General features: G+C 35.9%; 1 protein-coding gene across 3 annotated transcripts in view; it reads right to left on the bottom strand.

Annotated features, from left to right (window-relative positions):
• The window catches only part of BTAF1 (B-TFIID TATA-box binding protein associated factor 1), an 85,827-nt gene that overhangs the window by 21,687 nt on the left and 49,077 nt on the right, over positions 1-15,063 (bottom strand). For all 3 annotated transcript variants that reach the window (XM_069567506.1, XM_069567507.1, XM_069567508.1), the window contains 9 exons: positions 14,767-14,871; positions 12,876-13,025; positions 12,447-12,586; positions 11,656-11,830; positions 10,147-10,350; positions 4,800-5,226; positions 3,346-3,536; positions 1,332-1,485; positions 805-914 (listed from right to left, as the gene is read on the bottom strand). In XM_069567506.1, the coding sequence (XP_069423607.1) occupies positions 805-914; positions 1,332-1,485; positions 3,346-3,536; positions 4,800-5,226; positions 10,147-10,350; positions 11,656-11,830; positions 12,447-12,586; positions 12,876-13,025; positions 14,767-14,871 (1,656 nt within the window). The remainder of the gene's footprint in view (positions 1-804; positions 915-1,331; positions 1,486-3,345; positions 3,537-4,799; positions 5,227-10,146; positions 10,351-11,655; positions 11,831-12,446; positions 12,587-12,875; positions 13,026-14,766; positions 14,872-15,063) is intronic.

Below are 15,063 nucleotides of genomic sequence, written 5' to 3'. Positions count from 1 at the left end.
TGCTCAACAAACTAGCCTTACTGTGCAACTGAATGCATCCTGTTTGATCATGGAGGGTGAGCACATACAGACCAATTCTGCCCTTCTTTACTAATGATAAATTCGCAAAATTTAACAAGTAAAAGAATATGCTTTATTACTATATAAACGGAAAAGTTTCCCTCTACTCTCTCCTATATGAATAGAGAATCAACGCTAGCACCCTTTATGATGTTATAAATTGCAGAGAGCTTCCTAATACAGTTACATGGAAAGAATAATATCAATACTTTATTCAGTGGAAAAACCAGATAATTAATTCTCTGGTCTATGTTCCTCCTCCCTCTATTCTAATTTTTTGGTGAGAGATATTTTAATAGTTAAAAAATAAACCCATGTTCTATCTCTGCCACTGACTAGTTTCATCTCAGAAAGGGAACTCCCTCCTACCATTACATTTATCTAGGGAAGCGATCTTATCATCTGTATTCTCCTGTTCCTGGACTGTATTATTCAGACGGTGCAGATGAACAGGGATGCAGCCTTCTTTTCTGTCTGCAGCTGGCTTTAGGGCGTCAGAGCCCTGTTCCTACTGCCCTGTACTCTGAGCTCTCAGAGTGGGTTTTCTCTCGTCACACACCCAGCTCTGCCTCAAAGCCTGGAAGAGTTAAGCTGTCAGGAAGAAGGAATCTAGTTACAGCATCTAAAAGAAAATGAAATCATAAGGGATGACATCACAGTTGCACTTTTCATTCAAGCCCAAGACTTTCTAATAAGGCTACTCATTTTATTAGGAAAAAAACTACACTTGCATTAGTTAGTTACCAGGGGATGAAGCGCAGAATCCATTGACACTGCTGCTGTTTCAAAAACTTGCAGAGAATTCACCAGTTCTTGGGCAGGGCCATCTCCCTTTTCCAAGAGGGACTTTCCATCTATTAAGATACATTGATTTAAGTGCGTATTACCTTACAAATAGTTTTTCAAAATTCAGAGCTTACAAAAAGTCTTAGCACCCCCCAGCTACTGTGGGAGAGTCTCTTTTGCTTTATAACGTAAAATGAACTACGACATCCTTAATTTAACTGCTGAAGTGCTACTCCTAAAGAACCAAAGAAGCTTAATATAATGATCCATTTCAAATCTCTTTCTAAATACATAACAGGAAAAGTAAAAAGCAAGAAAAGTATACAAAATGACATGAAAATCAATGTTTTAACCAACCTTCTATTTAAAAACTTACCAGCTGGCCTGGGATAAACAGGCACAGGCATCGTTATTTTATAAAGACATATGTAATGGATACACACTGAAATCTGTTTAAATCCCAACTCGGAAAAATATGTACACACCAAAATTATGTATGTCAATTGTATTCCTCAGTGGGCCAACCATTGCATCCCAGAGATGTGGCAACTTCACTGCCATTTCACCACCAAAATGCTTCACTATATTTGTCAAGGCAAACTCAGCTCCTCTCCGCTGTACCAAGTAAGGCTTCTGGGCCTAAAAATTAAATGTTAGGTGAAAACAAGATTTCAGAAAAAAGCATAATGCTTTCAAAATGTTATTAAGAGAATTTAAAAATCAGTGTTAAGAATTCAGTGTTACCATTAACCAATGAAACAATTACTGGACATGTTATAACTATAAAACACCTCTCAATAAATTTACATAGGCAAAAAATCCTGAGCTAGATTTTTACATCCAAAATAAAATACTTTTGGGGGGCTGGAGAAAAGAAATAGAATACATGCTGTTTCTAGAGATAGTCCTAAGTAACATGTTTTCTTCTTCTCTCTATCCCAAAGAAACTTACCATGACCTGCCCTTATTTATATTTGCTTAAGGGATAGCATGGCTTCCCTGATAGCTCAGTTGGTGAAGAATCTGCCTGCAACGCAGGAGACCCCGGTTTGATTCCTGGGTCAGGAAGATTCCGTGGAGAAGGGATATGCTGCCCACTCCAGTATTCTTGGGCTTCCCCTGTGACTCAGCTGGTAAAGAATCTGCCTGCAATGCGGGAGACCTGGGTTCGATCCCTGGGTTGGGAAGATCCCCTGAAGAAGGGAAAGGCTTCCCACTTCAGTATACTGGCCTGGAGAATTCCATGTACTGTATAGTCCACGAGGAGGTTGCAAAGAGTTGAACATGACTAAGTGACTTTCACTTTCAAGAGACAGACTGTAAGCATCTGTTTAATTTAACAAGATTAATATAACCTCATACGTAGCAGTAATTTCATAATAATTAAATACAAAAAAAGTCCCCCCAGAAAGATAAAATTATATTTTTAAGTGAAGGAACTATGCAAATCATCAAAGTATACATTTTTTATTAAAATTAACATGAGAATAATATAGTTAGTGAAAAAGTCTTCATTCACAGAGTATTTTTAAAGGAATATAGACAATAAGATTTTGGGTTAAAAAAATAAAAATAGGCCTATACTTTACAGAAATATATTAGAAACACATGTCTTTTAGCACTGATAGTTTATTGCTCAACTCAGGTAAGTTCCTATGTCTTGCAACCAGTAGAGCTACCTAGAGAATTCCACTGTTAAAAATGTGACTGTAAGATTTTTTCAAAACCAGACAGTTAAAAAACAGTTTTCTTCTTTTTTCAGCCACACAGCAGTGTGAGATCTTAGTTCCCTGACCAGGGATCAAACCTGCACTGGAAGCAGGCAGTCTTAACCATTGGACCACTAGGGAAGTCCCACCAAGCATTTTTTTTAATTGTCTTTAAAAACTGTACTGTAGAACAAGTAGATCAATGAAACAGAATAGAAAGCCCACGGAGATCTTTAAATACAGGAAAGCAGGATAAATAACAGAGGAGCCATCATCATCAACTACGGATGAAAAGATCCAATGGTGGGATAACTGGTTGTTCCTATGGGCAAATAAATTTAGATCCTCACATCACACAATTAATAAATTTCAAGTTGACTAAAAGGTAACAAGTTATTTGACATTATAAACTTATCCTCTGAATATCAACAGTAATTCCTAACACTGATAAGACTGAGAAAAGTTAGCTTTCACTATTACTTAACATCTCCGTAGTCACTGTTACAGGAGTGAATTAGTTCACATTCATGAATGACTTATACACCCACTATGGAGAGGGTTTCTTGCTAGGAAGATAATCAGAAAACTAAACTGGTAAAAATAAGAAGCTTGAGAAATTTGAAGTTTGTAGTTTTTCTGAACTCTTGTTGCTGGAGTACTCCAAAAACTTATTAGCCCCAGTTCATTCACTTAAAAATGTAATTCTAGAAGCTGATAGGACAATTTAGCTCTCAATCTGTAAGAAATTTTGTTTTAAAATCAGAGTATTCAAAGAAGAAAAACTATTTACCTCATCAAGTTCAACAAGGAGGTTTCCACTACCTCCTGCAGGAAGATCTGCTATTTGAGCTTTGACGGCTTTGGGGGTAGGACCTCGCCTACTTGTGATAGCAAAAGCAGCTTTCTGATGCCGATAGAGTGTAATTATACCCCGGTGCTTGGTGACAGTATGATGCATTCCATCTTTTTCAGAGTTGGATCCTATTAAGGAAAAAAGTCACATAATCCTTAAAGTATATAACCTCCAACCAAAGGTTTCCTGGTCCAAAAGATACAACACATTTTAAAATTGTCTTTTAAGCCTCAATTTTTATAGGCCAATGATATTTTCTCTAGACAATGAAATGATCACAAAAATCAGTAATTTGCAACATTAAGTTAAACATTTTGATCTGCATAGGACCATACTTCATACAACTAAGGTTGCAGAATCCTCTTAACAACCAGAAATATCTAACGCAAGGCTGACTGTACCTCCTTCTGTTAAAAGTACATTAATTCTTTAAAAATGAGTTACTGTTTCCAGGCATTAAAAAAAACACATTAAAAAATACTGCAAGTTAAGTCCTCTTTAAAAAACAAAATGTCTATCCTGCTGCCAAGTCGCTTCAGTCGTGTCCGACTCTGTGCAACCCCATAGATGGCAGCCCACCAGGCTCTCTCATCCCCTGGGATTCTCCAGGCAAGAATAGTGGAGTGGGTTGCCACTTCCTTCTCCAATGCATGAAAGTGAAAAGTCAAAGTGAAGTCGCTCAAGTCATTTCCGACTCTTAGCGACCCCATGGACTGCAGCCTACCAGGCTCCTCTGTCCATAGGATTTTGCAGGCAAGAGTACTGGAGTCGGGTGCCACTGCCTTCTCTGAGTAACCATGAATTCAGAAACACCAACCAATGCAAAATATTGTTGCCTCAACTAGCCCGCAGGGAAGGGGATGGGAGGAAATTAGGACTAAGGCATGTGACAAAACATTGGTCCTTGAGACTAGACTACAAAGAGCAGTTACTACTTTACGTATAGATTTTCTGGAGGAAAACAGAAAAGCTGTTTAAACACTATTTGATAACAGAGCCCAGTTATCTCATAAGACATGTACTAAATTAGAGAAAACAGAATTTTATAGGAAGAACTTTCAATCACCACTGGATGCAGTTTAGTTTTCTAGCCCTGTTAACAGTAAACCCTATAATGATGATCTTGAAAGGGAAGTTAAGGGTTAATACCTGTCTTATAGGATTTAGTCATCTTAAATGTGAGAACTTACAGACCTCAAAGATATCAGGTCTTTTATAAAAAAACTTGAGTCAAGAGGGCTGTGATTTTAATAGCAATAAGTACAAATTCTCTCAAAATGGTAAAAAGCTCCAACATAAACTGGATTTTGCTTAATACACCTATAGATAACTGTAAACAAATTTAAATGGTTAATTCTTTCTCTACCCCAAATAAAGGTTTAGATATATACCTTTAGAATTTTCCTGGCCACTTTGTGTTGGTACTGGACATGTGACAGAAGGAGTTAGATATGGGTCCACACAAAGTGAGCTACAGAGATTTTTAATAATTTTTGAATTGGGACAGGGAGTCCTTGTTGTGCACTGCTGAAGTAGTTTGGCCATCCATTGAGCTGCGTAGTTCTGCACTAGCGTATTCTCTTCTTTTTTAATTGTCTCCATTAATGGTTTTATAACAGGATTTAATTTCTCCGGAAGTTGCTGCAAGCTCACAACTGCACATGCAGCAAACGTATGCACTCTCAACTGCAACACCTGCCACTCCTGGTTGGTCTCTGTGACTGTCATTTGGACCTGCTGTCGTTTACTATCTAACTGCTGTAATACTTGAGGATTTAAACTGAAGGATGATGTGACTTCATTAAAAACAGTAGTGACCTATTGAAGAGAGAAATCAAGAATCATTAATGACATCAACCCCAAGTAGCCTATAAATTCTTAAAGGGAAGACAGCAAGCTTTCTGTTTCAATTGTAAATTCTACAATAACTAGTACATTTTAGTATTCAGTAAACTAAATGTCTAAAACCTTCCAAGTAAACTTTATTTTAATCTGACTTAATTTAACATTGTATTATATTTTTTTAAGAAAGACACAATCTCTTCAGAGACTTCTTATATTTAAGTTTGAGTGAAAAATCAACACATAATGCCCACATAGTACTTTGGTGAAATAACACTGAGCAAACATAAATCAATTCTTTGAGAATGGTATAACAGTTGTTAGTTCTTTAATTACCAAGAACTGCTTAAAGCTACGACTGTGGCATCAGACTACTTTACAAGCTCCATTAAAAGACTGTTCATTGTATCTTTTTAAAACAACTTAATGAGATGTAACTCACATACAGTATACTCAAAGTGTACAGTTCAATGGTTTTTACTATATTCAGAATTGTACAATCATCACCACAATTTTAGAACGTTTTCATCATCTCCAAAATAAAACTCAATACCTATTAGTAGTAACACCTCATTTCCTCCATCCTATGTAACCACTTATCTACATTCTATTTTCACAGATTTGCCTATTCTGGACATTTTCATATAAACTAATGTATAGTCTTTTATGACCAGATTCTTTCATTTAGCATCTTTAAAGGTTCACTGATGTTTTACCATGTATAATTACTTCATTCCTTTTTTTGGCTAAATATTATTACACTACATGGGTATACCATATTGGATTCTTCCATTCATTAGCTGATGAATGGTTGGGTTGGTTCCACCTTAGTTAATATTACAAATAATGCTGCTATGAACATTTATGTACAAGATTTTGTGTGCACGTTTTTAAAATTACCATTTAAAGATAGTATGATGGCTTACGTAACAAAAATAGTCTTGTTTGATAATAACTGGAATCATAAAAAGTCTATAAATGGATCCAGTCTGATCAATGTTGGTCAGAAAAGTCTGTAACATTAAAGAACCTAACTTTTTAAAAATGGATAACGCAATTTTTCAGACTTAGAAATGATCAACTTTCTTATGGGCAAGACTGATAATACCAGACTTTTATTATGAGAAGCACAACAGACACACAGTTAAGATCTTCCTTTATCACTAAAACTATGAAAGACTTTAAGATCTTTTATCACTATAAAATATGAAAGATTTTAAATTGAGTTTTATCTGTTTGATTGTGGTCTGTTCTCTACAAACAAACATGATCATATGCCACTTCTAGCTTATATTCTCCACTTCGCTTCGTCTGCTTTGTATGTTCAAGCTCTGCATAAGATTATTTGAAACAGGGTTTCACTACTAAAAGTTTAAAAACACTGTCCTAAATACACTATGCTTCTGTCAGTTTTCAATGATTATAGGCAGCTTAAATATGAGTAAAACCAATGTCTTTCTACACTCAAAAAAACGTTGAGACTAATGTGGGAGATACACAGGTAGACAAAGACAATATAACATGAAGCTAAGCTAAGTGCAAATTGCTGCGGTAGCACAAGAGCAGCTTAACTCTTCTCAGGTGACAAAAGCAACGAAAGCTTGCTAGAGGCAGTTAACACTTACGCTAGGTTTTTAAACAAGTCCAGTCCGGAGTTATGAGGACATCTTGGAAAAAAGAGTTCAGGTAGTGAGTGGAAGTCGAGGCACTGTTCAAGGAGCTGACAGCAGTCATCATGGCTTAAGCACAGGGCTTAGATGAAAGAGTGTCAAAAAATGAACTTGGTATGAGCACAGAGGGTTGAGCATAGGGAACTTTTGGCAAAGGGAAGAGGTGTTCAGACATGGAAGAGAGAATAAGTGAAGCAACGAAAGTGAACAAGGGTGGTGTACTTTTGCAAGAGAAAAACTAACTAGGCTAAAGTGGAGGAAGTTTGAGAAATAATGAGAAAAGAGATGGGGAGTTTAGAGGTGGTGCTGAAGGTAAGAAAGGAAAAAACCAAAATCAAGGAAAAAGAGAATAATGCTTTTTAAGTAGGGGAGGGATATGTTCAGAATGGCACTAAGAACTTCACTAGTCTGGCACAGCAGGCAGGGTGAAATGAACCAGAGACTGCCTGGAGCCTTAGAGATGAGTCAGGCCCTAGTCATAAAATAATAAGGCCTTTGACTGGGTTGTAGTGATGGAAACAGAGAAAGAATAAACACATGAAACTTTCTGAAAGGAAATGTTAACAAGATTTGAGATTGTGGATAAAAAGGGCTATTTTCTGTTAAAAAATAAATTCCAGTTTTGGTGGTGTTAAGTTTGAAATGACAGTGAGATATCCAAACAAAAATGCCTAACTGAAGAACACAAAAGAGCAAGAGAAGACAGTACAGCCCATGGATAAGAACTAAATTATGCGAATGGTGAGAGACACAGGAAGACCGTCAGAAGTGCCTGTTTCTGGCAGGTAAGAGAAAAATAGGAATACAAAGAAAGATACAAATAACAACTCTTAGCCAGGGCCAAGATTAATCTTTTAAAACTGTTCTTCCCTCAAATATGCTCTTCTGGAGACTCTGATATCCTAGGTTAAAACCACTGGACTAAGGAAATTGATGAAACAGAACAGTAGTTCCACTAGGGACTAAGGTCTGAATAAGAAAAGCTTTAAGAGGCCATGTAATAGCTTAAAAAAAATCTTGTCAGAAACACTAAAAAGGGACCCCAGACCTTAAAGAAAAATTGAGATTTTATTCTAAGAAAGCAAAACATGGGGAAGGGGAGGCAAAAAAGGAGAAATTATATAAAAACAATAAAGAAGACTGGAGCAATTATAGCTTTTTCTCACAGGTGAGACCAAAAACAATTTCAACTACATTGTGGTTTTTTTTTTTAATAAGAAAGGGGGATAAGAAATGAAATATGCTCCTTCACAGGATTAATTCATGTAAAGTAGCTGAACTTCTGATTCTATAACTCAGGAAGAACTCTTTCACACAACCTAACCTCAAAGACTTACTAAATACAAAGAGACAACAATGAAAACACTGCTGCTGGCGTACAGAGACAAACAGTATGAATATCTTTTCAATAAATGACAATGAAAAAATTAGGTATCTATATGAAACAATGCAGTCTCTATTTAGCACTATATATAAACATAAATATGGATGATTAAACATTAAAACTACAATGCTTTAGAAGAAAAGGTGTGTGAATACCTTCACCACTTGGAGATAAGCAAAGGTACCTTAGATCACAGAACACAATAACCATAAAAGAAAACAACTGATAAACTAGACTTCATCAAACTTAAAAATACCTGCTCATTCAAAGACAAAGCAAGCCTCATATTGGGAGAAAATGTTCTGAAAGCATCTACATGATAAACGATTGGTATCTAAAATATATTAAAAAAAACTCCTACAACTCAATAATAAGACAACCTACTTAAAAATAGACAAGAGCTGAACACACATTTTGGAAAGGAAAATCAACAAATGGTGAATAAGACATAAAAAAGTGTTACACTTATAATAGTCATCAAGGAAATGCCAAGTTAAAACCACAATGCCACTGTCACACAAACACCAGAAAGGCAAAAATTACAAGGAGTGACCAGCACCAACTGTTGGTGATGATGTGGAGCAACCAAAACTCTCATATATTGCTGATTAGAAAGTAAAATGATATAGCCACTTTTGGGAAACTACAATTTTTTATAAAACTAAATAAACATCTCAGCCTATGACCCAGCAATTCTACTATGTATTTACCCAAGAGAAATGAAAACATGTCTTAAAAAAAGCTTATACAAAAGTGTTTATAGCAGCTCTGTTCAGAACAGCTGAAAACTTGGAGCAGCCCAAGTGTTCATTAAGAGAAGAAGGGCTTACACTTAATGTGGCAAGTTTATACAATGAAAGAAAACTCAGCAATACAAAAGAGTGAACTACTGATACATATACCATCACAGATGATTTTAAAAAACATCATGCTGAAAAAAATCCTTACAGTGAACAGCACAGAGTGTACGGTTCCATTTATATGAAATTCAAGAACAGGCAAAAGTAATCTATGGTGCATGAGAAACCAGAACTAGGGTTCTCTGAGCGCAGGAGATTGACTGGGAAGTGGGTATGGCACTGGCTCTATCTTGACAGAGGTTTGGGTTTCAAAGGTATACATTTCTGTTAAAATTCATCATATATTCCATTGAAGATCTGTATAATTCATAGAACATAGGTTTTATCTCAAAGAAAGAGCAAATCACCATAAAAACTAAATTTTAGTTAATAACACAAAAAAGAGCAGAAAAAGGGAAAACCCTGAATTTTAGTTGAGGTGTACTGATAGCTGTCTGCGACTTATTTAGAAATACATTAAAAATATGAATTAATGGTTGCATATTGCAATTAATACATATATGATAAAGCAAATTTAGTAAAGTGTTAACTGGAATCTAGTTGGTTGGTATCTGAGTATTAATTGTATAATTCTCTTATGTTTGAATGTGTTCACTATAAGTTAGGAAGGGGGAGAAGAAAATACTCAGAAACTTTTTTTTACCCCTATACTCTGCCAGTCTTAGGCAAAACTGAGAAATGACAAAAGGCAACAGCTTTTTCTAATAAAGGTGTATTGGTTTGTCAAAGCTGAGATTTTTTTTTAAGAAATCCCTTCCCCATTCTCTTGTTTGAAGAAAAGTCAATACAATGAAATAACCTTTCCAAAGGGAATTTAATTCCATTAAAATTTCCACCTAATTACTCTTACTTTATTCTGAATATGTGATAGGCTACCAAGCCACAAACAGATTCAACAAATTAAGTGTTTTTGTGGTAAACATGACATTGACAAATTTCTTATCTTATGCTCTAAAATTAAGAAAGTTATTTCTTTACTCACCAGGTCATTAGCTTGATCGATTGTAAAAACGTTGTTGTTTACTCTATTACCAACTTCAATATGTGCATCAGCTAATGATGAAATAAGTTGTTTACACTCATTTTGCATTCGTGTAAATGGAATGGCAATTTCATCATAATACAAATGTTCTGAAAGGGTATCAAGTAAACGTGGCTGCACAGCTAGGGTAACAGCTCTACACTCCTAAAATGTAACAGACAACAAATATTCAGGGCAAATATGTAAATGTAATTCTAGAAATGCATAATCTTCACTTGCAAACTACCAAGTCTACATTTCTATTGTTTTTGAATCTATATTCTGTTATCTCCCAGAACATAGTTAGTTTCACAGAGAAAAGGTAACACACCCGAACTACTCTAAAATTTTAATATGAATGACGACAGAACATGCACATGGAACTATTACAATTCCATTAAATTTTCCACCTGATTACTCTTACTTTATTCTGAATTTATTCCAAGACAGATTTAAAAATATACAACTGTAAAAAGAAATCAGTCAGAAAAGAACACTTAGCATGCACTAAAAAATGTTATTTAAAAACTCATTAGATTTCTTAACAATTGAACCCATAGTTTCACATGCCATACTGTAGAAATGGATATATAATTTAAAAGCTACTCACCTGCCCCCAAATTTAACTAACCCTTCCCACTCTCTCTGGTTGTTGCCTGCCCCAACCAGAGGGGGAATGACCTCAGTGGTGAGCCATGAGGGATTCTGTGGGATCTGGGTGATCAGCCTGGGCTTCACAGAGTAAGTCCAGAGAAGCTCTGTGAGGGTCCAGAAACCGAACTGTCAACACTTGCTGCTGAGTCTGAGAGGCACAAAAACACAGCATCACTGCCTCTCCAGCACACCATGTCCTGCCTAAAAACAGATGAGCCTTGCTTCTTTCCAGAGGCAAAGCTGGGGTTTCAGTTGCAATAGAGCATGGCTCAATTACTTTTAGACACAGCTTTGACAAACTGTTAAGAGGCAGTAAAAAGCAACTCTCACAGCAAGTGCAGACAGTTAAATTTCCAGAATTCCAGTCAATGGAATAAACAAAGCCAGCAGGAAGTTTCTTTGATTTACAGAAGCAAGTCTTACACAAAATCAATACATCTTACTAGAAGTTAAAAATTAAAGGGGCTGCAAGGGAATGGTTTATTTGGAAATACAAAGATTTGGGTTTAAATGTGCTGATTTTATTCTTCCTGTGACCAAAAATCTGCCCTTGCTACTACTCATACAAATGGACTTCTAGCTCTCAAAGCCTCTTATGTTTTGTAGTTCTCAGGTACAAAACTGGGGGGCTAGGGTTAAAGGCAAATGAGAGAGAAACAATGTTTCAGTATAACTTGGAATACTTTTCTATAAATGTTCAATATTTTTTACAGAGAAAATTTTCACTTTTCTGTTTGTAAAATACAATGAAAAGAATCCTAATAGCTAATGGAACCTAGTTTAGATTGTCTTTTTTATTTGGGGGCAAAATCTTACCTTCTGTAAAGCCGCCCATTCACAGATTACCAAAGCTACACTAATTCTCTGTAAGGCAGATTTGGAGTTCAAATGGAAGAGTAGTAACTGGCCAAGGGATTCAGCTGGTTTAATTTCTTGGGTTACCACATTTACACTTGGATCACAAATACAGCAACAAAGGGCTCCTAACAACCTAAGAGGGAGAAAAAAAGAAGTTACTATAAAAATAACTTTACAAAATTATAAAATTACTTTATATAATTATAAAATTACTTTATAAAAAAGTTTCCCCTACTGAAGCTATAACTTTTCCCAGGCAAGACTTAACTCCTATCTTATCTTCATAAAAAAAATACAAATCCCTGGAGAAGGAAGTGGCAAACCACTCCAATATTTCTGCCTGGGAAATCCCATGGACAGAGGAACCTGGAGGGCAAAAGCTCAGGGGGGTCACAAAGATTCGAACATGACTTAGCAACTAAAACAACAAAACAAACAAAGGAGATTTTCAGACCTGAAAACACAGTTATGTGGCCTAGATGTTCAAATTTTGTTGCGGACTGTGCAATTGTTGGGTTGCCTTCAGAAACAAATTTTAGTATCTGCCATTTAAGATGACTTCACCTAAGCTTAAATATTGAAGTATATGTGCACCAAAAAAATACAAATCTTATTTTTAAAACCTCAAAAGAATGAAAAACGTTTTCTCACTTTTTAATTTTTTCTTCCTCTAGCATGATGGAGGAAGGACTGACAGACGCGTGGGAGGAGCCTTTCGGGTAAACGACTTTGAATTTACGCAGACTCACCTGGCTGCCATCATTCTGGCCCGCATAACAACAAAGTCCCTGGTGGTGGGGTCTTCCATGACGGTGTCTGCACCTGCAATGTACTCCTGAAGTACTTTACTCTGGCTCTGGCCCTGGCGCACCTTACCACCTGTTTTTTCCTAAGTGAATAAGCAGAGAAAACAGTAATTAAAGATTTACCATTAACATTTGATAGACAACATAAAAAATAATCTCATTTGTTACAATTCCACTAGAATACAGTTTTTTCACAAAACTTTAATGGATAAAAATTACTATGCATTTTGTCAGGGTTCCAATAAAATAATTTTTCCTTCTGTTACAATAATAATATCACACTTATAATAAAGCAATACAGGTTTCTTAACAGTTACTGTATTAATAATTATGAATTGAACATACAAATACATTATGTTCCTCTACACTTACTTTGGCTCTAGCTTTTACTTCCAGCAACATATTTAAATCAATAGGTAAATGAGAAGGCTGCATCATTAAGCAAAGCCACGCAGCCATCCATGGACAAGCAGCCGCTACCACATACTGAACTGAAGCCTTGCTCAACAATTCCATCCAAACCTGCAGAATGAGAAGGGAACAAGAAAATGAAATTTTTCTAGCAAGGCCTAATAAAACCTAATACTTTTAGTGATACTGAATTGAAAAAGAAAAGTAGGAAATAGCACAAAAATTAATTTTAAAATTCAACAAATAGGCTTACTTTGAAATACTGTTTTAGGGTAGATAAGTTTGTATACTAAAAAAAGTAATACAAAAGAAAGTTTTTTAAAAAAGAATACAAAGTATTTTCCTCAGTATTTTACGAAAATCATTTTTGAAAATACCCATAAAAACAGTTATCAAAATTTCAGTAAATATCTGGAATCCTTTCTTTGTATCATAAAGCTCTATATGCATTCCTATATTCAATACATGCTTCAATATATAACAGCTCCTGCTAAATTTAGAGAAGTAATACCCTTAGTATATGCTAGAGTAATATCTTAGTAATATCCAACATATCAGAGTAGTGAAAGTTACTCAGTTGTGTCCAACTCTTTGTGACCCCATGGACTTTACAGTCCATGGAATTCTCCAGGCCAAAATACTGGAGTGGGTAGTCCTTCCCTTCTCCAGGGGATCATGCCAACCCAGGGACTGAACTCAGGTCTCCCACATTGCAGGCAAATTCTTTACCAGCTGAGCCACAAAGGGAGCCCAAGAATACTGGAGTGGGTAGCCTATCCGTTCTTCAGCAGATTTTCCCGACCCAGGAATCAAACTGGGGTCTCCTGCATTGCAGATGGATTCTTTACCAACTCAGCTATGAGGGAAGCCATATCAGAGTAATATACCAGAGTAATATCCTAGTATAAATTAAAAACAATGTAAATCTTGATTCATGATCTTACTCAATAAAGCACTTTAAAAAATTTTATTTATTTATTTATTTATTTATTTATTTATTTATTTATTTATGGCCGTGCTGGGTCCTTGGTGCTGCAGGGGCTTCTCACTGAAGTGGCTTCTCTTGTTGCAGAGCAGGGCTCTAGAGCACTCGGCTCAGTAGTTGTGGCTTCCAGACTCTAGGGTACAGGCTCAGTTGTGGCGCATAGGCTTAGCAGCTCAGAGGCATGTGGGATGCTTCCTGATAAGGGATGGAACCCAAGTCTCCTGCATCGGAGGTGGATTCTTTACCAGTGTGCCAGGGAAGCCCTGAAGCACTTTTCTTGATGCCTAACATTAATGGGCTAGGGCCACCATGTAGAAACACCACCAATGTTAACCCACAGCTGTTAACAATGAGCCACTTCAGAGGCCAATGATTCAAGACTACGTTAACAGGTATTAAAGGTACAACAATGCCATTTCCTCCCGTAAATATTATTAAACATATCAAGTGGCTATTCTTTATAGGTTCCAACACATATGACCAATATTCCTAAATAAAAGGAAAAAGTGCAAGTCTGAATTATGATTACCAATAAATCCCAAGATACTCTATAGGACAGATAAGCATCCTGATAGAAAGCAAAATAAGTGATGGAAAAAAGTTGTCTTTTCTTCATTTTTAATTTTCTGTATTGAGGCTATGAAGAAAGTGCTTAAAACACCTGCCTACTGGGTCACACAACTAACTAGGACTTAACCATTATAACCCATAAAAAGTCTATTTCCTTGATCTCCAGACTATTCAAATGTCTTGGATGATTTCTAACTTCTTAAATCCCTGATCAACAACTGTACAGAATTTTGAAAAAAAATTTTTAACATCTACCAAGGTACTGGGAAAAGGAGTACAGATATATTCACCACATACCTTGTGAATGAGGTCCAGAATTTCCTGGCTGCTTTCTAAAACACAAAACTGAAATATGTGTCGAAGCATATCAGGAAGGATAGGTGTAAGCCAAGATGAAGAGTTCTAAAAACAAAAGCAAAATCAAAATTATAACGTAATTCTGCAGTGTTAGCTTATTTTAAAAGTTTTAAGTGAAATAACAGAAGTACTACCATGAAAAGACTGTTATGACTTCATCAAAAACGTTCAACTGTTGATAAATTTTGACAAGATTCTGAGCAAAAACACCGTATTATTCCAATGATTTGGAGAAAT

Source organism: Ovis canadensis, chromosome 22, assembly GCF_042477335.2.
Source record: "Ovis canadensis isolate MfBH-ARS-UI-01 breed Bighorn chromosome 22, ARS-UI_OviCan_v2, whole genome shotgun sequence".
NCBI lineage: Eukaryota > Metazoa > Chordata > Mammalia > Artiodactyla > Bovidae > Ovis > Ovis canadensis.
This window is presented reverse-complemented; position numbering and strand designations above follow the sequence as displayed.